The sequence below is a fragment of the Oncorhynchus clarkii genome, chromosome 4 (assembly GCF_045791955.1).
Source record: "Oncorhynchus clarkii lewisi isolate Uvic-CL-2024 chromosome 4, UVic_Ocla_1.0, whole genome shotgun sequence".
NCBI classification, from domain to species: Eukaryota; Metazoa; Chordata; class Actinopteri; order Salmoniformes; family Salmonidae; genus Oncorhynchus; species Oncorhynchus clarkii.
This window is the reverse complement of record NC_092150.1, coordinates 44478966-44503805: the sequence shown is the minus strand read 5'-3', so window position 1 is coordinate 44503805 and position 24840 is coordinate 44478966. Positions and strand designations below refer to the sequence as shown.

Sequence of the window (24840 nt, the reverse complement as noted above, 5' to 3'; positions counted from 1 at the left end):
CAGAATTCAACAACATTAATAAATGTATTGAACTTAGTGCCCAACATTATCATAAGACGCGAGCAAAATGCATCAGTGATTTATATTTCCCTCAACTTTCTGAAGAGGCAACATGGGATTGCCCCTGTCTGTGCACATTTGTCTACCACTTTGGTTAGCCGTTAGCGATTTATAACATATTTGACAGAATGTAAACTTCCTGCCTCCCACATTGTCTCACTCAGTAACTTTCCATAAACCTAGCTCTTATCCACCCTCCATTGACCCCAATATACACATTCATTACACATGTAAAGTATTCAATAAGTTCTAGTATGGTAACATGAATAAGTGTATTTCAAGCTAGAATCCAACACATGAAAGCTTTTCTTCTGCTTCTTTTTTTCCCCTAACCATGTGACCACTTGACAAGGGAAAATGTATGGAAAACTCCTACTTTTGTTATTGGCTACAAACATGGCCTAGAGTTCCTCTCTTGCTCTTGCCTGCCTTCTCCACAGATCATTGTCCTGATCTTCCAGTCAGCACCTCTTTATCATTCTCTCTTTCAAGGCTCCCGAGTGTCACAGCGGTCTAAGGCACTGCATCTCAGTGCTAGAGGTGTCACCCTGGTTTGAATCCAGGCTGTACATTCAGCACAGGAGGGTAGGGAAGGAAAAATAAGCTACAGGGCCCAGACAGTTAATAAGACTATGGCAGTCAGTGGCCATTTTGCATTTTTCTCTCATCAGGTTCTGACAGGGCTCAGCATTCTGAAACTCCTCTGAGATGGAACTCACAGGCACATGTTGGCTGAGAGGACATGGCTGTCTCTGCCCAGTGATATGCTTGTTATTGGGAGTTTATATAGTGTTTTGATCTTTAGCTTTGGGAAGTGATTGTATAAAAAAAAAAATGGGATTACATCCTTGCATTTATTTTGTGAACCATAATAAGGCCGAGGATATGTGGTTAGTTATGACCTTCCATATCACCACTGTTCTATGATTTCATTACAGGTGGTTTTACAAGAGGCTGTCACCCTTTTGAATCACATGATCTCTCTGGCCTGCCTGATGGTGGGATAAACAATCCTGTTGCCGCAGCCATGGGATATGCTATGATGTGATAATTACCAGAGTGACTTACAGGAGCATATCGACCACATTTCCCCCCCCCCACCTATTCAGCTTGGGGATTCGAACCAGCCAACTTTCCGTTACTGGCCCAGGGCTCTTAAAGGGGTATTTTGGGAATGAGGCCCTTTATGTCCCCAGAGTTCGATGAACAAATAGTAGATACCATTTTTATATCCAATGTGAAGGAAGATAAGAGGTAATTCTGCAAGCCAATGCTAATTAGCGTTAGCGCAACGGAGAAGTCTATGGGCATCTGCTATCAGGCTGGGACCATTGACTGTGCGAACTTGCTACACCTCTACCACGATACTTACCCGACAGTTGTGCCCCTCAGAGCAGGTCAGTGTGAACAGAATTGTCTCGTTCAGCCCAACACTCCTACAATATAAATGGTAATAGCCAAGCAATGATTTTGAAACAGCTGAAATGTGTATATACATTTCCTACTATTTGAGACTTGTTTTATTGAGTTTTTACCTGAAATTGTTGTAACAGCCTGTTACATTCATGAAATTGCCGGCTGCACTGAGCCATGTAAACTATGGAAACCCATCACCAAAATGTATGATGTCGAGAGTAGATCTATCAAAAAGGTTATGTTTTAGCATTTTTAACATTATGGGGTGATTTCAGGTCCCAGAGTGGTATGGGGGAATGGTTCTTGTGGCCCAGAGTTTTTCCTGATCTGTTGGGTGCTAACCTAACCAACTCCGGACCCTAGTAGGGTTGGACATAGTAGTTAATCAGCTGTAAAAAATAAAATAAAAAATGCTATGAGCTATGATGGGACCAGATTTTATTTCTAGTCAGGTCATATGTCTTTTAACTCCTGGTAAAGCTTCTGACCTTAGGGAGGATGAAAACATTAAAACCCTGTCAAACTGCAGAAACCTTGTACTTGTTCATATGAATTTACACAGACTAAGAGACAAACAATGCTATTGGACAATAGAACTAATAACCGGCCATGAGCTTGCTTTATGCAGTGTTGCATCATGTTGGCCTTTGCATCTGTAATTAAAGTTATTCATACAGTATGTCATCACTATTGTGTTGATTTGATTTATTCCAGTCAATAATTTTGGATTAAAAAGGCCTAGGTAGCTACCCAAAATTTGAATATCAACCAAATTTGATCACATTCACATTTTCTCAGATCACAAATAAATGAGCCTATATTAGACTATAAATACATTAGGGCTGACCTCATTTAGTCGACTGGTCAATTCTTTGGTCGATACGCTGTTGTTCGACCGAGATTTCTTTATTTGAGCAGTAGCAAAAAAAATATTTTGTTTTATGGTGTACAAGAAACCGTTCGGATTCTCATCTGCCTGCGTGGACTAATCCATTGTGGAGGCCGTGGGGATGGCACGGTCCATCACTCGAAGATATGTGCTATTGGAATTGTATATGGTTATATTACACAAGAACAATGGTGCAACACTAATATAAATTATATTATTTAATAACATGCGTTTTCTCCCAAGTTGGATAGCAGTCGCTGTCCGCGATTCTGAAATGTCAGTGTGGTGTTGAATTGGCGCCTTTTCCTAGACAATGTTGCTATGTTCATAATAGGAAAGTTACCCAGCATATGTGGTGTTGAGAACAATGCGGCAAAGGCTCTTGCCTTAATTGTCTAAGAAAAGTGAGGAGAGGGGAAACCTCAACTTAATTTGGTCTATAATCAACTGACGTTACAGGTCTGTGAGAGCCAGAAATCTTGCTTGTTTTTTGGTGACCAAATACTTATTTTCCACCATAATTTGCAAATAAATTCATAAAAAATCCTACAATGTGATTTTCTGGATTTTATTTTCTTAATTTTGTCTGTCATAGTTGAAGTGTACCTATGATGAAAATTACAGGCCTCATCTTTTTAAGTGGGAGAACTTGCACAATTGGTGGCTGACTAAATACCTTTTTGCCCCACTGTACATATTATGCTGCAGCACTTGCTACTTTCTTTTTCCTGATCTCCAGTATTTTCCACAACGAGTCACATTTATTCCACATATGACTTCCCCTTTACCTCCTGAGCAACCAAACATTCCCCCGTTTCAAGTTTGTCACGTCATATGCATCTATTTTGTTGTCACGTGTTACGGTGTTGAGTTTGTTATAACCAATTCATGGATGTAATTATGTTATGCTATAGGTCAGGTCCTATTCGTCACGTGCATGCGATGCATTCATGTGTCACGTAAAGAGAGCAAGGGTTGAGGCATCAGGGAATGTTTTTCCTTAACAAATGGGTGATTTTGGTAACAGAAATGTTCAGTCATTACTGGCTGTAATTCTGTTACAGCTTCAGCGACACGGACAGTGCGAAAAGCATTATTGATGTTCTTTGGTCACTGCAGCAGGGATGAGAGAGAGACAACGTGTGCTAGTCAGTCACTCGCTGTAATTTTTTTTAAACCCACAGCTGTCCGGGTGGATGGTCTCAGACGATTCCGCAGGTGATGAAGCCTTCTTGGCAGTCTGTGCTTTGGGATGGAGCAAGGGCTTTGGGATGGAGATGCAATATGGCAGTCATGTCACCATAGCTCATCAGCCACCTTGTGGAAGGGAATTTGTGGATCTGATTCTCTTTCACCTGTTGTCTCCATCCTCCAAATCCCACCAACATCAGCCACCTCAGAGGGCAACTGGTCTTTGTTTGAGAACACACACGCCAAAGCACGCAACAGGCTGACCAATACAAGGGTTGAAAAATTGGTGGCCATCCTGGCAAATTTGAGGCTTTTTGAGACAACGAGCCATCCTCAACAAGGTTGGAAAGTGACACTGAAGATGAGGCCTCAATCTGATGTTCAAGAGGTGGATTTTGAGGTGGTCCAGGGAGACCTCATGGAAGCCTGAGAGGAAGACAACCAAAGCTTTACTTTCTAGACTATCATTTTACAGATGTCCAAAAATGTTTTTAGGAGATGCGATGCATCATTGGGATCATTGTTTCTTTTGTTTATACATGGAGCTAGCTAACTAACTTCGCTAGCTAAACAATGAAGCATAATCCCAATCTATAGAGTACTAGCAATACAAACCGATTGTCATAGCTAGCTAAAGTCAACCAAAGAGGTTTAATGTTAGCTAGCTAACAGTAGGCTCTAACTAGCAAGACGAAATGGCATTCTGAGAATATTACTACACACATCATAAACGTAATGTTAGCTAGCGAGCCAGCCATGTAACGTCAGTTAGCTAGCTAACAGTATAATTAGCTAACGCACGTTTGTACATCGCGCTGTAACGCAAAATTGACCTTCTTTTAGCACCCAAAAAATGTAATACTTCCAGGTCAACTGTAATATGAATACCATTGTAAAGCACAATTTATCCCCTTTCCAGAAAAATCAAAGGCGAGACATTCATGCTGTACGTTGGGCTCCCGAGTGACGCAGCGGTCTAAGGCACCGCATCTCAGTGCAAGAGGCATCATCACTACAGTCCCTGGTTCAAATCCAGGCTGTGTCACACCCGGGCATGATTGGGAGTCCCATAGGGTGGCGCACAATTGGCCCAGCATCGTCTGGGTTTGGCCGGGGTAGGCCGTCATTGTAAAAAATAATTTGTTCTTAACTGACTTAGCCTAGTTAAAGGTTAAAAAGCATTTTTTAAATGCTGCCCGTCTCTGCATGATGGAAGAAGGCAATGAGCTCCGTCGGGCCTTTTTAAAATGACAGGTGGGGAAGCGAAACCTACTGCGTGATAGGGAAAAGGGGAGATAAGCCGTGTGGGGAAACTGATTTTTTCACCCGATCTGTCCAGCTTATCACCTCTAAAATGTAAATAAAACACTATGAAGACTTTATATAATGTGTCATTACATACCTATTTGAAGGTTTGTGTCGAATTTGAATCAGGGGTTTTTAGGGCGGCGCTAAAGTATCTGCAGAAGTTAACAGCGGCAGTGAAGTTCTATTGAAATGGATACTTGCATCGTCAAGCCTTTAAGTTTTAATACACACAGAAACGTGCCATATGGCAAACCAATCCAAACTCATCTCAAGACATGTCCAGCCCACTCATTATCTCAGCCAATCATGGCTAGAGCGAAGGTTACTGACTTTTTGTGGCTTAACCAACTAGGCTCGTAATTTAACAATTGTATATGTATTTACAGATGGCATACACGTTTGTTATTAAGGCACAATAAAGTTCACATGTTTGAGAAGGCATTTCTGTGCCTATAAAAACACAATTTTTATTAAAAGCACCTGCATTGCTTGCTGTTTGGGGTTTTAGGCTGGGTTTCTGTACAGCACTGAGATATCAGCTGATGGACGAAGGGCTATATAAATCAATATGATTTGATTTATAAAAAAATATAAAAAAGTATGTTCAAATGGCTCTCCTGTGAAGTAGTGACCCGCAACATACGCCTAGTTTCTTGAATCGGGTAACACATGTATAAGCCAATTTTAGTCTTTGAAGCTGCAACTTAATTACAGCCATTTCTGACTGAAAAGTTCTGTTACTGAAATCCCTCATTTGTTTAGGAAAAACATTCCTTATTCCCTCAACCCTTGCTCTCTTTACGTGACACATGTGTGCATCGCATGCATGTGACCAATAGGCCCTGACTTATGGCATATCATAATCTCATCAATAAATTGTTAACAAGCTCCGAATACTGTAACAGCAAAATGGATGCAGAGAACGTGACAAATAAACTCTATAGGTAGAATGTTTAGACTACTGGTTGCTCATTAGGTAAAGGGGAAGTGTTTATGTGGAATAAATTTGACTAGTTGTGGAAAATACTGGAGATCAAGAAAAAGTAGGTAAGGAGCAAGCGCTTCATGCATATTATGTGTGCCAAACAGTTGCTGTTGGATTGCAATAAAGAAAAACGGACTGTTTGGAAGAATGTAATCAACAAAAACTATATTAGAAGGGTACCAGAGAGTCTAAAGTAACGTTTTGTTGCTAATCCTTTATTACAGCAAAGACTATAAACAGTTGCGTTCATGAATGCAATTTCCGAAATGGAACAGTTTATTTGTTTAAGCTAAATATTCAGGTATCACTTCATTTTATTTGATAACAAAATTGCTTGATTGCAATTTCAAATCATGAATGTCTTGTATGCTCTAGTCTTAATACCATAACTTATGCCTATATTTCAATACTTACATAGGCTACTGTATTAATCAAGCATTTTTTCATTCATGCAATCACACAGTATACGAGTCATTCTAATGTACTTGTCTTGCTTGTCTTGCTCAGTTGTGGACCGGGGCCTCCCACTCCTCTTTTCTATTCTGGTTAGAGTCAGTTTGTTCTGTTCTGTGAAGGGATTAGTACACAGTGTTGTACGAGATCTTCAGTTTTTTTTGGCTATTTCTCGCATTGGAATAGCCTTCATTTCTCAGAACAAAAATAGACTTGACGAGTTTCAGAGGAAAGGTCTTTGTTTCTGGCCATTTTGAGCCTGTAATCGAACCGACAAATGCTGATGCTCCAGATACTCAACTAGTCTAAAGAAGGCCAGTTTTATTGCTTCTTTAATAAGCACATCAGATTTCAGCTGTGCTAACATAATTGCAAAAGGGTTTTCTAATGATCAATTAGCCTTTTAAAATGATAAACTTGGATTAGCTAACACAACGTGCCATTGGAACACCGGAGTGATTGTTGCTGATAATGGGCCTCTGTACGCCCATGTAGATATTCCATTAAAAAATCAGCCGTGTCCAGCTACAATGGTCATTGACAACATTAACAATGTCCACTGTATTTCTGATCAATTTGATGTAAATTATAATAGGAAAAAAAAATGTGATTTTTCTTTCAAACACAAGGACATTTCTAAGTGACCCCACATTTTTGAACGGTAGTGTATCTTATTCTATTATGCATGATAATAGTGTGGAACAGATTTCCAAAATTTAAAATAACTTGTAGCAGATTTTCTGGTGTTTTTATTCTTATGGCCAACTATAAAAATCATATACAATTAATCATTAAATTGTTCTCTACTCTATAGCATTAATATGTGTGTACTTCAAGTGTATTGTTTTCATTAGTCTGCTGTTGATACAGTCCCAAAATGTTTTGCATGTCAGCAGTATATTTTTCAAGATAATGCACTTTCAAGAAGCAAAGTACCGCTGTCCACATCACGAAATGTATCTCTTCTATTCACTCTAATCATGATAAATTGTCTAACTTTAGAACCATATATGGTATAGGCTAGACCAGGGGTGGGCAACTCCAATCCTCGGTGTCACACTTTTTCTCCATCACTAGCAAACACAGCTGATTAATGAAATTGCATTCTAAACTGAAGATCATGATTATTGAGTCAGGTGTGTTAGCTTGGGCAAAACTGTGACACCAGTCAGGCCCCCGAGGACTGGAATTGCCCACCCCTGGGCTAGACATACTGTAAGGTTTGGACAAAAACTATTCTGATGCGATTTTTTTTATTGAATTAACATATTTTTTATAAGGATTGAATAAAAAGCCAGTATGAGGGTTTGCGCTCAGGCTAGAATGGAAGGCGGACGGTGCATAGAAGATAAAATATCTGTAGAGTTCAAAAGGTACTCGCACTCAACTATGTAAAGAAATAACCCAAGCTGGCCGAGATGCAAAAATAATAAACTTAAAGATGGACACCAGTGATTTTTGAACTTTTCCTGTAGAAAGGGAAATCCCAAGTATAAATACACTATAGTTAACACGCTAAAGTGCCCAAAAATACATTTTGAGCAATTTTTTAAAATATAGTTTTACTTTCTGTGCGTTCTTAGAATACCTCCCCTAACCCCACCCGTCCTGTGGGTTAGGTTACCTGGACGCAGAGTTGCCTACTCTTATCGGTAATCCAGTATAGAGGTCGACCGATTATGATTTTTCAATGCCAATACCGAGTTTTGGAGGACCAAAAAAGCCGATACCGATTAATCGGCCGATTTTTAAAATGTATTTGTAATAATGACAATTACAACAATACTGAATGAACACTTATTTTAACTTAATATAATACAGTAAATAAAATCAATTTAGCCTCAAATAAATAATGAAACATGTTCAATTTGGTTTAAATAATGCAAAAACAAAGTGTTGGAGAAGAAAGTAAAAGTGCAATATGTGCCATGTAAGAAAGCTAACGTTTCAGTTCCTTGCTCAGAGCATGAGAACATATGAAAGCTGGTGGTTCCTTTTAACATGAGTCTTCAATATTCCCAGGTAAGAAGTTTTAGGTTGTAGTTATTATAGGAATCATAGGACTATTTCTCTCTATACCATTTGTATTTCATATACCTTTGACTATTGGATGTTCTTATAGGCACTTTAGTATTGCCAGTGTAACAGTGATACAGTATAGCTTCCGTCCCTCTCCTCGCCCCTACCTGGGCTCGAACCAGGAACACATCGACAACAGCCACAATCGAAGCAGCGTTACCCATGCAGAGCAAGGGGAATAACTACTCCAAGTCTCAGAGCGAGTGACGTTTGAAACGCTATTAGCGCGCACCCCGCTAACTAGCTAGCCATTTCACATCGGTTACACCAGCCTAATCTCAGGAGTTGATGGGCTTGAAGTCATAAACAGCGCAATGCTTGAAGCACAGCAAAGAGCTGCTGGCAAAACGCAAGAAAGTGCTGTTTGAATGAATGCTTACGAGCCTGCTGGTGCCTACCATCGCTCAGTCAGACTGCTCTATCAAATCAAATACTTAATTATAACATAATAACACACAGAAATACGAGCCTTAGGTCATTAAAATGGTCGAATCCGGTAACTAGCATCTCGAAAACAAGACGTTTATTCTTTCAGTGAAATACGGAACCGTTCCGTACTTTATCTAACGGTTGGCATCCATAAGTCTAAATATTCCTGTTACATTGTACAACCTTCAATGTTATGTCATAATTACGTAAAATTCTGGCAAATTAGACAGCCCAAACTGTTGCATATGCCCTGACTCTGCGTACAATGAACGCAAGAGAAGTGACAATTTCACCTGGTTAATATTGCCTGCTAACCTGGATTTCTTTTAGCGAAATATGCAGATTTAAAAATATATACTTCTGTGTATTTTAAGAAAGGCATTGATGTTTATGGTTACGTACACTCGAGCTTAATGACGAGTTTGGAGGGTACCATGGTGTTAAATGCTGAGCTGTAGTCAATAAACAGCGTTCTTACATAGGTATTCTTCTTGTCCAGATGGGACATGGCAGTGTGAAGGCGATTGCATAGTCTGTGGACCTACTGGGGCGGTAAGCCCCAGTAGGTCTCTCAAAAATAGTCTCTCAAAGCATTTCATGATGACAGAAGTGAGTGCTACAGGGCGATAGTCATTTAATTCAGTTACCTTAGCTTTCTTGTGAACAGGAAAAATGGTGGCTATCTTAAAGCATGTGGGCACAGCAGACTGGGATAGGGATTGATTGAATATACTATAGTATTGCCAGTGTAACAGTATAGCTTCCATCCCTCTCCTCACTCCTACCTGGGCTCGAACCAGGAACACAACGACAACAGCCACCCTCGAAGCAGCGTTACCCATGCAGAGCAAGGGGAACAACTACTCCAAGTCTCAGAGCGAGTGACGTTTGAAACGCACCCCGCTAACTAGCTAGCCATTTCACATCACATCGTTACACCAGCCTAATCTCGGGAGTTGATAGGCTTGAAGTGACTACAAAACATTTCAACATTCTACTTTTGTAATACAACTTTAGGTATTTTTTTACGTAAATAATCGATACAATTGAAGACGGGATGATCTGTGTTCAATACAGGAAGAAAACAAACTGAAGCATGCTTTGTGGTCATGCGCCTCTATCTAACAGTACACTTCAAGTGACCCTCGTTCAAGATGGCCATACTTCTTCATTACACAAAGGAATAACCGCAACCAATTTCTAAAGACTGTTGACATCCAGTGGAAGCGATAGGAACTGCAAGAAGGTCCCTTAGAAATCTGGATTCCCAATGAAACCCATTGAAAAGAGTGACCTCAAAAATAAATCTGAATTGTTTGTCCTCGGGGTTTCGCCTGGTAAATAATTTCTGTTATACTCACAGACATGATTCAAACAGTTTTAGAAACTTCAGAGTGTTTTCTATCCAAATCTACTAATACTATGCATATCTTATCTTCTGGGGATGATAGCAGGCAGTTGATTTTGGGCATACATTTCATCCGGACGTGAAAATACTGCCCCCTGTCACCAAGAAGTTAAACTCTGTAACTGTTTTAAGGTCACCATTGGCCTCCTGGTAAAATCCATGAGCGGGATCCTTCCTCTCCGGCAACTGAGTTAGAAAGGACACCTGTGTCTTTGTAGTGACTGGGTGTATTGATACACCATCCAAAGTGTAATTAATAACTTCACATGCTCAAACAGCTTTTTATGTTTTACCCATCTACCAATAGGTGCCCTTCATTGCGATGCATTGGAAAACCTCCCTTGTCTTTGTGGTTGAATCTGTTTGAAATTCACTGCTCGACTGAGGGACCTTACAGATAATTGTATGTATGGGGTACAGAGATTGGGTAGTCGTAAAAAAAAATCATGTTAAACACGATTATTGCTTGAGGCCATGCAACGTATTATGTGACTTTTTTCAATTTCCGCCTGAAGACATACCCAAATCTAACTGCCTGTAGCTCTGGCCCAGAAGCAAGGATATGCATATTCTTGGTACCATTTGAAAGAAAACACTCTGAAGTTTGTGTAAATGTGAATTGAATGTAGGAGAATATAACACAATAGATCTGGTTTAGATAATACAATTTTTATCATCTTTAAAATGAACAAGATAAAACAAACATTCAGATAGGATGATGGGGACAATTTCAGTGAAAAATATAAGAGGGCAACAGTACTTGTGCAAAGTTTCTGAATGAAAACTTTCAAAATGAGTGTGCGACATGGCATTTATCATGAAGTCACCCAGGTGTCCCACACAAGTAGCCCAATGTACCCCCCCCCCCAAAAATATATACATTTACAAAATAACATGGGTAACTATTTACACACTTTCAATATTTGGAAGACCCTCAGTCCTCTATCAAATCAAATGTATTTATATAGCCCTTCGTACATCAGCTAATATCTCAAAGTGCTGTACAGAAACCCAGCCTAAAACCCCAAACAGCAAGCAATGCAGGTGTAGAAGCACGGTGGCTAGGAAAAACTCCCTAGAAAGGCCAAAACCTAGGAAGAAACCTAGAGAGGAACCAGGCTATGAGGGGTGGCCAGTCCTCTTCTGGCTAAGCCGGGTGGAGATTATAACAGAACATGGCTGAGATTTTCAAACAATCATAGATGACCAGCAGGGTCAAATAATAATAATCACAGTAGTTGTAGAGGATGCAACAGGACAGCACCCCAAGTAAATATGAACAGTTTAGGGTTCCATAGCCGCAGGCAGAACAGTTAAAACTGGAACAGCAGCAAGGCCAGGTGGACTGGGGACAGCAAGGAGTCATCATGCCAGGTAGTTCTGACGCATGGTCCTAGGGCTCAGGTCCTCCTCCAAGAGAGAGAAAGAGAGAATTAGAGAGAGCATAAAAGTATTTAGTCAGCCACCAATTGTGCAAGTTCTCTCACTTAAAAAGATGAGAGAGGCCTGTGATTTTCATCAAAGGTACACTTCAACTATGACAGACAAAATGAGAAAAAAAATCTATTGCCGTTTACCTCAGCTCATTGGTTATCTACCCAGCTAGATTTCAAGACGATCAGTGGTCATTGGGTTAAAATACAGTCAATCAACTGCACAGCACAGTGATGTCATTACTTGTTGCCTTCAAAACGGTTTCTTTCAGTCAATACGTCCCGCGAAATGGCCCATCAGGTTTGGTTGTGTTACAAACAAGGGTTGTGTTACAAACAAACCAGTTGATTGCAATGAAACCAAACATGACTGGAAAAGTCACGTTCTGTGTGGGTTATTTACCTGGAATGTGTCGTTGAAAATGGAATGAGACGGAATTCACAACACAAGTGGTTCACAAAATGTTTCGTGTTAGGCTATAAAAATTGATTTTATCAAACAAAAGATCATTCATTGTGTAACGATGAGCATTGGGATTGCAAACAGACGAAGATCGTCAAAGGTAAACTATTTATTTTAATGCAGTTTGATTTTGTAACGCCTGTGCTTGTTGAAATTGTTGTTTTTTATGGGGCTCTATCCTCAGATAATCGCATCGTATTCTATCGCAGTAAATCCTTTTTTAAATCTGACAACGCAGTTGGATTAGCAAGATTCTAGGCTTTAGATACATGTGACACTTGTATTTCCATGAATGTTTAATATGACTATTTATGTAGCGATCACCGTATGTTGTGGGATTTCAGCCCGCTACCCGGGTTCTGTGCTCAGAGAGGTTAAGCAACTTTTTCATCCTAAACTTATTTAGGCTTGCCATAAAAAAGTTGTTGAATGCTTATTGACTCAAGACGTTTCAGCTTTAAATGTTTTATTTATTTGTAAACATTCCTAAAAATGTAATTCCACTTTGACTTTATGGGTATTGTGTGTGGGCCAGTGACTAAAAAATCAGGCTATAACATAACAAAATGTGGGAGAAGTTAAAGGGGTGTGAATACTCTCTGAAGGCACTGTAAATATAACATTACCCAGCTTGACCTACTACTTTTGGGAGTGGAGTCGGCATTCATTCAACACTAGCCAAATTACCCGTTTTTTTTTGTTTGGCTCTCGCGACACAGTTGGAATAAATTGTTGGGACTGCTACTCAGTCCAGTGATCCTGCTGACCAAGGCCGGATCTGAGGAGCTATTTGGCGTAGCAGCTAGCCTACTTTCGTGAGAGCTTGAACGCGGCCCGTGGCGTAGTTAGCCTTTGTGGCTTGGACCGTGGATTGTCTCGGGTTTGTGACTGTCTAGATCCCTGCTGTTTGTTGTTTTCAGTCTTCCCTGTGACTTGCCCTGTCTGAATGTGTGAGAAATAACAGAGTAGCCTACGTTGCTAGCTGCCATGACAAAGACCAAAGCCGGCGGGAGTACCGTTGAGGACAGTGGTGTGTGTCTATCATAGGTGAAGGATCTTTTAAGCAAACAAAAATAGTTCTACAAGTAGTTGTTTCAACAACAAGAAAATAGCTTCAAGTGTTTTGTCCAAATACTGATGGATTCAACTAATAAAAGAATGGACGACCTGACCAGAGAGGTCCACAACCTGAAGAACAGGAGAAGGACAAGATTACAGCAAAATGTAAGTATTTGAGAGAGGACATGAGTTTTGTGTGTGAATCCATGATAACAATGAAGAATAAATCGGACTATCTCGAGGGACAATCCCGGTGGAACAACATGGTTGTGGACGGAATTGCAGAATCTCCACTTGAGACCTGGACGGAGTCTGAGGACAAAGTGAGGGAAATGATCTCTGTGAACTGAAGATGGACCACAGGAAGATTCAGGTGGAGCGTGCCCACAGGACTGAAAAACCCACCACCGGCCCAGGTGACATGCCCAGGACAATAGTGGCCAAGTTGCTGAGGTTCAAGGACAAGGTAGCTGTTCTGGAAAGAGCCCATATTAATATGCAGTACCAGACAAAAGTTTGGACACACCTACTCATTCAAGGGTTTTACTTTATTTTTTACTATTTTCTACATTGTAGAATAATAGTGACTACATCACATCTATGAAATAACACATATGGAATCAGGTAGTAACCAAAAAAGTGTTAAAAAAAGTGTCAAATCATTTAATTTTAGATTCTTCAAAGTAGCCACCCTTTGCCTTAATGACAGCTTTGCACACTCTTGGCATTCCCTCAACCAGCTTCACGTGGAATTATTTTCCAACATTCTTGAAGGAGTTCCCGCATATGCTGATAACTTGTTGGTTGCTTTTCCTTCACTCTGCAGTCCAACATTCCAAACCATCTCAATTTGAGGTCGGGTGATTGTGGAGGCCAGGTCATCTGATGCAGCACTCCATCACTCTCCGTCTTGGTTAAATAGCCCTTACACAGCCTAGAGGTGTGTTTTGGGTCATTGTCCTACTGTAAAACAAATGATAGTCCCACTCATCGCAAACCCGATGGGAATGGCGTGTTGCTGCAGAATGCTGTGGTAGCCATGCTGGTTAAGTGTGCCTTGAATTCTAAATAAATCACAGACTGTGTCATCTCCATGCTTCACAGTGGGAACCACACATGCAGAATTCATCCGTTCACCTATTCTGTGTCTCAGACCACCCCTCAGTCAGACTGCTCTATCAAATATAAAATCATAGACTTAATTATAATATAATAAACACACAGAAATACGAGCCTTAGGTCATTAATAAGGTCAAATCTGGAAACTATAATTTCGAAAACAAAACGTTTATTCTTTCAGTGAAATACAGAACCGCTCCGTATTTTATCGAACGGGTGGCATCCATAATTCTAAATATTGCTGTTACATTGCACAACCTTCAATGTTATGTCATAATTCTGTAAAATTCTGGCAAATTAATTATGGTTTTTGTTTGGAAGAAATGGTCTTCACACAGTTCGCAACGAGCCAGGTGGCCCAAACTGCTGCATATACTCTAACTCTGCTTGCACAGAACGCAAGAGAAGTGACACAATTTCCCTAGTTAATCTTGCCTGCTAACATGAATGTCTTTTAACTAAATATGCAGGTTTAAAAAAATATACTTGTGTATTTATTTTAAGAAAGGCATTGCTGTTTATGGTTCGGTACATTGGTGCAACAACAGTGCTTTTTTTGCAAATGTGCTTGTTAAATCATCACCCGTTTGGCGAATTAGGCTGTGATTCAATGATAAATTAACAGGCACCGCATTGATTATTTGCAACGCAGGAGAAGCTAGTTAAACTAGTAATATCATCAACCATGTGTAGTTAACTTGTGATTATGTTAAGATTGATTGATTTTGTTTTTTATAAGATAAGTTGCTAGCTAGCATTAAATTTATCATGGCTCCTTGCTGCACTCGTGGTCAGCCTGCCACGCAGTCTCCTCGTGGAGTGCAATGTAATCGGGCATAATTGGCATCCAAAAATGCAGATTACCGTTTGTTATGAAAACTTTAAATCGTCCCTGATATAATCGGTCAACCTCTACTACCTAATACACACGTCTTAAGTAAAGGAATGGAATAAGAATATGTACATATAAATGTATGGATGAGCAATGACCGAGCGGCATTGGCAAGATGCAATAATGGTATGAAATACAGTATATACATATGAGATGAGTAATGCAAGATATGTAAACATTATTAAAGTGGCATTATTGAAGTGGCCTATGATTTCAAGTCTGTATGTAGGCAGCAGTCTCACTGTGCGTTAGTGATTGCTGTTTAACTGTCTGATGGCCTTGAGATAGAATCTATTTTTCAGTTACTCAGTCCAAGCTTTGATGCACCTGTACTGACCTCGCCTTCTGGGTGGTAGTGGGGTGAACAGGCAGTGGCTCGGGTGGTTGTTGTCTATGATTATCTTTTTGGCCTTCCTGTGACATCGACTGCTGTAGGTGTCATGGAGCGCAGGTACTTTGCCCCCGGTGGTGCGTTGTGCAGACCGCACCATCCTCTAAAGAGCCCTGCGGTTATGGGCAATGCAGTCGCCGTACCATGCGTGATGCAGCCCGACAGGATGCTCTCAATTGTGCATCTGTAAAAGTTTGCGATTTTTAGGTGACAAGCCAAGTTTCTTCAGCCTCCTGAGGTTGAAAAGTCGCTGTTGCGCCTTCTTCGCCACACTGTCTGTGTGGGTGGAACATTTCAGTTTGTCAGTGATGTGTACACCGAGGAACTTAACTTTCCACCTTCTCCACTGCTGTCCTGTCGATGTGGATAGGTTGGTGCTCAGTGAGCACTGTTACCGTCAAGTAGGTTTTGCTAGGGCGTTGCGGGTGGGTGTAAGCATCTGTTTCTGATTTGTGTGTGTGTGAAAGAGACACACGCACATCTTTCACACACAGAAATGATGGAGAGAGATTGAGAGGGGAATGAATGAACAGGCTGTGTTTGGCCAGAATAGGAATGTTGCGGGGCAGTGTTAGTTGCAGTATTAGCATTGTGCTAGCTAGTAGTAGGCTCTGAGCAGGCCTGGGGTTAAAAGGGCTTAGAGAGAGGGAGCAGGAGAACGAGAGAGGAGGGAGCGCCTCCTAGGCAGCGAGTGGTGGCCTCACGTATTCTCCCAGTGTGCCTCTGTCTGTTCTGTCTATCGAAGGGTTAACCCTGGGCAGCTCTCCTCCCCGACATGGAGGGGGCCATTGAATGGCTGCGTTCCACGGCCAGCAAACACATTGGTTAAGGGTGAGGGCGGATCTGGGTGGGAGCTGTACTCCGGCATGTACTCTTCCTGGGAGATCAGGAATCTGATTGCCAACACACAGCATGCCGTGGTCACAGCATGTACGCAGCAGCACAGAGAGACACATGGGAGTATGTTGCATTTGTGTGTGTGTGTGTGTGTTCTCTGCTCAGTGTGAAGAAAAACAAAGAAAATGGCTCTGATCGCAGAGACGGTAGGCTCCAATGTTGGATAAGGCCATAGGTGTTTCAGATTTCAGTTTTTCTCCCTCGTGTTTTTGACCTCCGTCCTTCGCTTGCCCATCTATCCCTCTTTAATTTCCTTCAGCCAGCCTGCTTCCCAACTTTCACCTTCCCACCCCTCAGATCTCACATTACCTCTTCTCCAGCCCCCTCCCTCTCCCGTCCTCTCATTTCAGACAGGCAGTGAGGAGGCCTGCCCCTGCCTCCTCGCTGAGAGGCAGAAGGTCCTTCCTTGTTATTCTGCTGGTAGTAAGCGTGTGATGTCCTCACCGTCGTGTCAACCCTCGAAGGTTTAATTCTTCTCCTTTCCCAATAGTTTTTTTCCTCTCAACTGTTGAGGAATAGTGAGCTCAGTCAGCATCATCACCCTTCCCAAAAAAGAAGTGTGTTTGCAGGCCTGTAACATTTTCCGCTAGGGTGAGCACAGCAGCAGATATTTCAGGTGTGTGTGTGTGTGTGTGTGTGTGTGTGTGTGTGTGTGTGTGTGTGTGTGTGTGTGTGTGTGTGTGTGTGTGTGTGTGTGTGTGTGTGTGTGTGTGTGTGTGTGTGTGTGTGTGTGTGTGTGTGTGTGTGTGTGTGTGTGTGTGTGTGTGGTCTTGCCCTGAGGAGGAAGAGATGATGACTCCCAACCTGATGTCTGTCTCAATGTGTCCTCACACCATGCTTACAGCGGCTCCAGATAGCCCCACACTGGAACGCACGCACGTATGCACACATACCTCGTCACTTTTTTTTAAACAATAAGGTCGCCACGAGACAACTGTTTGAAAAGTGACTTTTTCCACAGTTTCAGTTGCGGTTTACAATGATCTAGCCACAAATGACTGCTAGCTTTTGTGTAGAGTCATACTTTCCCTGACATCATCACTGTATTGTATCACTGGAATTAAGCTTCTGTTTGAATTTCTGTTTGAAGACATGGGTTAGGCGAATCTGAACCTGTGCAGATAACCATGTGTTATTGTGGTTGTTGTGGTGACTGGACCAGACCTGAGCCACAGGTAATGTTGTTGTGTATCACTTTGTTAAAGTAATGGGCATTAGTAGAATAAACAGGAGGGGGATATAGTCAGTCAGGATGAACTTTGTGGAGTAAAGTGGTATGTTTACTGTCTGACTCCCTCGTGAAGAAAACCTAAAGCAAAGGATCTTTAAGTTGTGTAACTAGCGGAGAGCTGAAAGTCTTGCTTCCATGTTTAGATATGTGGAAGTTGTGATGCAGGTTGGTTATGGACTGGTTGTGTAGTGTCTGAGCCCAGCTGAGGCTGCGGTGGGTTATTTTTTTACCATGGCCGGGGACCAGGGAACTCTGACTGTGAACTAGGTTGTTGTTAGAAAGGGGTCATCCCACCAGGCAGGTGCTATATGCAACTGGGAGAGAGTGAGATGTGGTGTGGTGGTTTTCTCTGGGCCTGTTCACTTAAACAGACACACTGTAGTAGTAAACAAACAGACCTGTAAAAAATTGCAGAATTAGTAATAGTTACAACAGAACAGATGACAGCAGCTTCCTCTCCTCCTCATTTGCCAGTTACTTCCTTCTGTGTTGCTCCCTTCTGTTAGCCCGTGGTGTGGTAACGATCAGGGTGCGTTTGAGTCTCCCTCCCTCCAGAGGGCACTGGCTAGCAGGCAGCCATGCATACAGGACCCTGAGGTTTCCACCCCAGAGCCTGGATCGAGAGCCTGGATCCCAGAGTCAGAAACCTCTAACCTCCCTCCTCAGCACTGCCTCTTATTTTCTCCTCCTTCTCCATTTTTGGGTTTAGTGTTTTGTCCCCACCCCTCCCACTTCCATTCTGTTGTAAAAGAATGCTGTGGTTGTTTGAGTTGGACCCAGGCAGCTCATGTCTCTCCTGCTTGCCAAACACGTGGGTCAGACACACAGCTTTTATACAGCAGCCTCTCAAATCCCCTCACATTATTCCGTCTGGGATGTCTGTCTCCATGGCGGGCCGGTGTCAGCACAGGGAGCAGGTGACTCCCAGCAGTGCTGCTGGGCCCTCTCCGGTTACCGGTACCGGGAGCCCAGCCTGGACCGGGACCCAGATCCTAACCGCTGTCTGCCTATATCCCCCCAGCGTTACCTAGAAACACATCAAAGAGATATTCTGGCTCAGAGGTGATCCACCCTGGACTTTGGGAAGGCTGTCTGGAGAGATCCATGGGTGGTTTCCCCCCGGAATAAATTAAATGTAACTGACACAAATTCCACACTTTCGGTTTCTAGCTATTGTTGGTTAGAAGAGCTGTATTGTTCCGATAGTAGGAGTGAGATCAGCTGTATGGCTGAGGTAAACACTGCAATAGTGTAAAAGTTTAGCTAACCATACAACACTATGCACAAGTACCACGCTTAACAATTTTCACTGAAGATTTTACAAAAATGAATTTAGTGGAATTGTGCAGTTGCGAACTTTGGTACCGGAAAGACAGTAAAATCACCATGTTTTTATGCGATCATGTTTTTTTAATTTTATAAATAACTTAAATATCTGCCCCGAATTCAGATTCAAAGACAAAATAAATAATTGGATGTCAGCTATTATTGAACTACAGTAAGTGAAGTGCATTTACACCCGGTAAAGGCATTATGATAACGGAATGACATGAGTCCCTGATCTATACTACACTGAAATGCATAATTATGGATATGAATGTCATTCTCATGTTTCACAAGTTTGGACAACACAGCGTAAGGCAGCACTGCACAGTAGAGTACAGTGCAGTGCAATACAGCAGAGTAGGGTAGAGTTATGTGCAGTATAATTCAGTATAGTACAGTACAATGTACTGTACTATACTATACTGTACTGTATTGTATTTTACTGTAATCTACTGTACTGTGCTATCCAAACTGTTGAAACATACTTCTACGATCGGTTTAGATGTGGTCCAGTCCGGTCCACCTGTAGACGGTATCATCAAGGCCAGGGTGGACTGACCAAATTTCAACTACTTTCGACGTCCGGTGTAGGTCGGTGCTCAGTGGGTGACGATGCTGGCCACAATAAATGGAAAGAAACGGGGCTCATTCGTTGGTGTCAGTAAGAGTTGGGAGCGGTGACATTTAACTGGAGAAAGAGCGAGTAAGGGGGAGGGGTTGTTCAGACAGGCTGTTTTAACTCTTGGTTTGACCACCAGACGACAGAAAGACAAAGAAAACATTTATGAGCTGAACATAACAGTATGCGGAGTGGGAGGACAGTAGCAGATAACCCAACTGTAGTTTGTGACTATTATGATTTCCCATTGTGGCCAATTCAGTTGGAGTAATTCCGTTACAGATTTGTTTATTGTTCCGTTACAGGTTGGTAATGGAATTATGAGTTTGTTTATAATTTAAGTGATTCAAACTTTATCAGTAAAATCACTAACTAATTGATCTACCTTTACGTGTTACTTCTGTGAACTTTCATTATCCTCCCTCGCGAGCGAGAGAATATATAAAATCTATATGTGTGTTTTTGGTAACGAAATTACAAGGCAGTATTTCTTAAATTTACAGAAGGCAAACAAATTCTCAAACTAGTGTTGATATTAGTTGGCAGCGTTCTTTACGTCAATATTGTGTTTTGAATTTTTTCTAATACCTTGACTTTTTCGAGAGGACCCATTTATCCAGAAATCAAATCCTTTACTGATGCCAAGTTTCTAACATGGAAAATGGTTGAAAATGTTATCTATGCCTTCATTTCCCAAAAATATACTCTTAGCTTTCATGACACACCCAATTTGGAATGCTCCTATGAACTTCACATGTTAGTGCTCATGTTGGGGCCTTTTCGGTGGAAATTCCCATATACAGTTCAAGTCGGAAGTTTACAAACACTTAGGTTGGAGTCATTAAAACTTGTTTTTCAACCATTCCACGATTTTCTTGTTAACAAACTATATTTTTGGCAAGTCGGTTAGGACATCTACTTTGTGCATGACACAAGTAATTTTTCCAACAATTGTTTACAGACAGATTATTTCACTTACAATTCACTGTGTCACAATTCCAGTGGGTCAGAAGTTTACATACACTAAGTTGACTGTGCCTTTTAAACAGCTTGGAAAATTCCAGAAAATTATGTCATGGCTTTAGAAGCTTCTGTTAACTGCTTGGTGACGGGGGCAGTATTGAGAAGCTCTGATGAATAAGGTGCCCAGAGTAAACTGCCTGCTACTCTGTCCCAGATGCCAAATATGCATATTATTATTAGTATTGGATAGAAAACACTCTGACATTTCTAAAACTGTTTGAACAACAGCAAAGGGCCTTGTGAAGATGCTGTAGGAAACAGGTACAAAAGTATCTATATCCACAGTAAAACGAGCCCTATATCGACATAACCTCAAAGGCCGCTCAGCAAGGAAGAAGCCACTGCTCCAAAACCGCCATAAAAAACTCCAGACTACGGTTTGCAACTGCACATGGGGACAAAGATCGCACTTTTTGGAGAAATGTCCTCCTTAGAACTGTTTGGCCATAATGACACTCGTTATGTTTAGAGGAAAAGGGGGAGGCTTGCAAGCCGAAGCATACCATCCCAACCGTGAAGCACGGGGGTGGCAGCATCATTTTTTGGGGCTGCTTTTCTGCAGGAGGGACTGGTGCACTTCACAAAGCTTGGTTGCAAATTAGTCTTCCAAATGGACAATGACCCTAAGCATACTTCCAAAATTGTGGCAAAATGGCTTAAGGACAACCAAGTCAAGGTATTGGAGTGGCCATCACAAAGCCCTGACCTCAATCTCCTAGAAAATTTGTGGGCAGAACTGAAAAAGCATGCGTGAGCAAGGAGGCCTACAAACCTGACTCAGTTACACCAGCTCTGTCAGGAGGAATGGGCCAAAATTCACCCAAATTATTGTGGGAAGCTTGTGGAAACCCGAAACGTTTGACCCAAGTTAAGAAATTTAAAGGCAATGCTACCAAATACTTAATGAGTGTATGTATACTTCTGACCCATTGGGAATGTGATGAAATAAATAAAAGCTGAAATAAATCATTCTCTCTACTATTACTCTGACATTTCACATTCTTAAAATAAACTGTTTATCCTAACTGACCTAGGATGGGGACTTTTTACTAGGATTAAATGTCAGGAATTGTGAAAAACTGAGTTTAAATATATTTTGCTAAGGTGTATGTAAACGTCTGACTTCAATGGTATAGTGTGACTTTCTTTTGACACAGTTTACTCTCCGTTAGTCAGCACCTCTGCAATCATTTGGGTGTGAGTCAACTCATTTGGGGGGATGCTTTTTACTCAGGGAGACCGTGTAATATATTTGATCCAGATGTTAGTGATATCTACAGTCTGAGCCGATTCAAGACTGAATTCAGACAGCCCCCTGTATTGAGTTTGAACTCTAACCATCATCCCTCTCGCTCTCCCTCCCCCACTCATTCTCCCTCCACAGTGTGTCCCTCCACCTGTAAGCATCGGGCCTGTACCCAGCATGGCCACTGCTGCCACGACCAGTGCCTGGGAGGCTGCTTGGAGGCAGGCAAAGCCAGCAGCTGTGTGGCCTGCCAGAACCTCCAGCACCAGGACACCTGTGTGGACCACTGTCCCCAGGGATACTACATCTTCAAGGGCTGGCGCTGCGTCTCTCTCTCCTTCTGCCAGGACCTCCACAACCAGTGCAAGAATGGAAAGACCAGCGACTGCCATGAGTACGTCATCCACAACAAAGCCTGCATCCCAGAGTGCCCCTCAGGGTACACCACCATCAACTCTACCGCGTAAGTCTTAGATCTATAACATGACAGCCATTTACTAGGGGTTTAACGATTCACCAACACGCATCAGTCCCCTGTTTGCATGTTTGAGATATGAGTACATCAGTCCCCTGTATACATGTTTGAGATATGAGTACATCGGCCCCCTGTTTACATGTTTGAGATATGAGTACATCGGCCCCCTGTTTACATGTTTGAGATATGAGTACATCGGTCCCCTGGTTACATGTTTGAGATATGAGTACATCGGTCCCCCGTTTACATGTTTGAGATATGAGTACATCGGTCCCCCGTTTACATGTTTGAGATATGAGTACATCGGTCGGCGGGACTCAAAACCCATCCAATTGTAGAATGTATCGGTCAGGAAATCGGTCCAAACGTTACGAATTGCCAGTTCAAAATGTTTTTGCTCAATTTACTATATCTTCCCGGCCTCCCGAGTGGCACAGCAGGGTAAGGTGTCACTACAGTCTCCCGGTCACAGCTGGCCGTGACCGGGAGACCCATGAGGTGTCGCACAATTTGCCCGGTGTTGTCTGAGTTAAAGGAGGATTTGACTGGCTGGGATTTCCTTGTCCCATCGCGCTTTAGTGACTTCTTGTGGCGAGCCGTGTGCCTGTAAGCTGACAGTGTTTCAGTGTTCAGCTGACAGTGTTTCCTCCGACATATTGGTGTGGCTGGCTAACGGGTTAAGCGAGCAGTGTGTCAAGAAGCAGTGTGGCTTGGCAGGGTCGTGTTTCGGAGGATGCATGGCTCTCGACCTTCGCCTCTCCCGAGTCCGTAGGGGAGTTGCAGCGATGGGACAAGACTGTAACTACGAATTGGATACCACGAAATTAGGGAGAAAATGGGGTTTTACTATACCTGTGGGATAATACTGAGTCCTCTCCTTCTGTGTTGAGTCATTGATCTACAAGTCGTTCTGCATTCAATATTAGTAGCCTAGTCAAAATGTGCACACTGCGCATCTTCGCACGCTGACCAACAAGAGGTAGGCTTATTCCTGACCTGGCACATCTGCGGGTAACCTTCAGCGTTCAAAATGTTTGTATAATGAGTTGCACAATAATAGGCTTTATTAGTTGAGTGACAACCAATGTAATTTGCTAGGTTATTTTTTATCAAATGCCCTGTTGAAAATGGTGTTTTACCGGAATAAATGAAGCCTAAACTACCCCCGGAGACAACTCATCTGGCTATACATTCAATTTCATTTCGATTGTTCAGGTTCAACATCAGCAATAGTTTTGGTAGTTTTGCTTGAAACAATCAGTTGTCATTTTTAGATATACCGGGTAAAGTATATACTTTCATAATGAGGACATCAGTCACTTTTGCAACCCACACAGTATGGCCCAAGCAGGAGACCTTGAAGAAGAGAAGCTCACTCCAAGTCATCAAAACATTCAAACGGTCTAAACCATTCGATTATGAGACGGGGGTGAAATCCAAAGTTGTTCATATATTCATAGGCAATGTCATAGCAAATTTGTAAAGATAAATATTGATACATTTCTATAACATATACACAGGGTGTCAGGAAGCGGGTGCAGAAGATGAGTTTAATAATAAGAAACATGAAGATAATCTAAACAGGACAGGGCATCGGCTTTGATGTTCTTTGAACCTGGCCTATATGACAATGTCTAGTGAAGAATGGGGCCCACCTTGCTTGGCGCTGGTTCAGCCCCCTTGCTGTCCGTATGTACTCCAGGTTCCAATGGTCGATGAGGAAGAGAAATGATTCCTTGGCGGCCTCCAGCAAGTCTCCCCACTCCTCTAATGCCAACTTCACCGCCAAGAGCTCCCGGTCACTGACGTCATAGTCCCTTTCTGCAGGAGACCGTTTTTTTGTTGTTGTAGTATGCACATGGATACAAATGTCTGTGGGTTACCTTGACGTTGGGACAGGACGGCTCCCGTGCCCACTTCTGAAGCGTCCACCTCCACCACAAAGGGCAGCGTAGAATCTTCAGTATACAGAAGGCGTCATCGGCTGCAGGACACCAACTTATGGCTTTGCTGTGCATAAGGCTTCTTTTTACAGTCTATGGCCCAAGGAAACATTGCAGACACTGTGATTTGAGCTATCTGATTGGCCAATGGTAGGCCGAGAGGTGCACTTGATTTGCTCTCTGGGCTTTCCGGGTAGGCAGAGTTCTACCTAAAAGACACATGAAATGGTTAAAAATGGAAACACTTTGCCTTCCCGGTGCTAGCGCTGCTGAATCAAGTGCACTTACCACCAACAGCACAAAACTAATAAAAAATAAGAACGCAAGGCTTTATCGTCTGTTTTCTTTTTACAGAAATGTTTGGTGATTGACTAGGAATGCCGTGATCGACCGATTGGTGACCACTGGTATATGGTGATATAGAGGTAGACAGGAGAAAGTGTTTGTGTTCTGGGGACGTTGTTCACCTCCTGAGTAGTGCAGTGGGGCTGTAAGCACAATCAGT

The 24840-nt window shown here is 42.1% G+C and overlaps 1 protein-coding gene across 1 annotated transcript in view; it reads left to right on the top strand.

Annotated features, from left to right (window-relative positions):
* Positions 1–24840, top strand: part of LOC139406840 (insulin receptor-like) — a 118191-nt gene that overhangs the window by 75408 nt on the left and 17943 nt on the right. The window contains exon 3 of the mRNA XM_071149920.1: positions 22056–22380. Coding sequence (XP_071006021.1) covers positions 22056–22380 — 325 coding nt within the window. The remainder of the gene's footprint in view (positions 1–22055; positions 22381–24840) is intronic.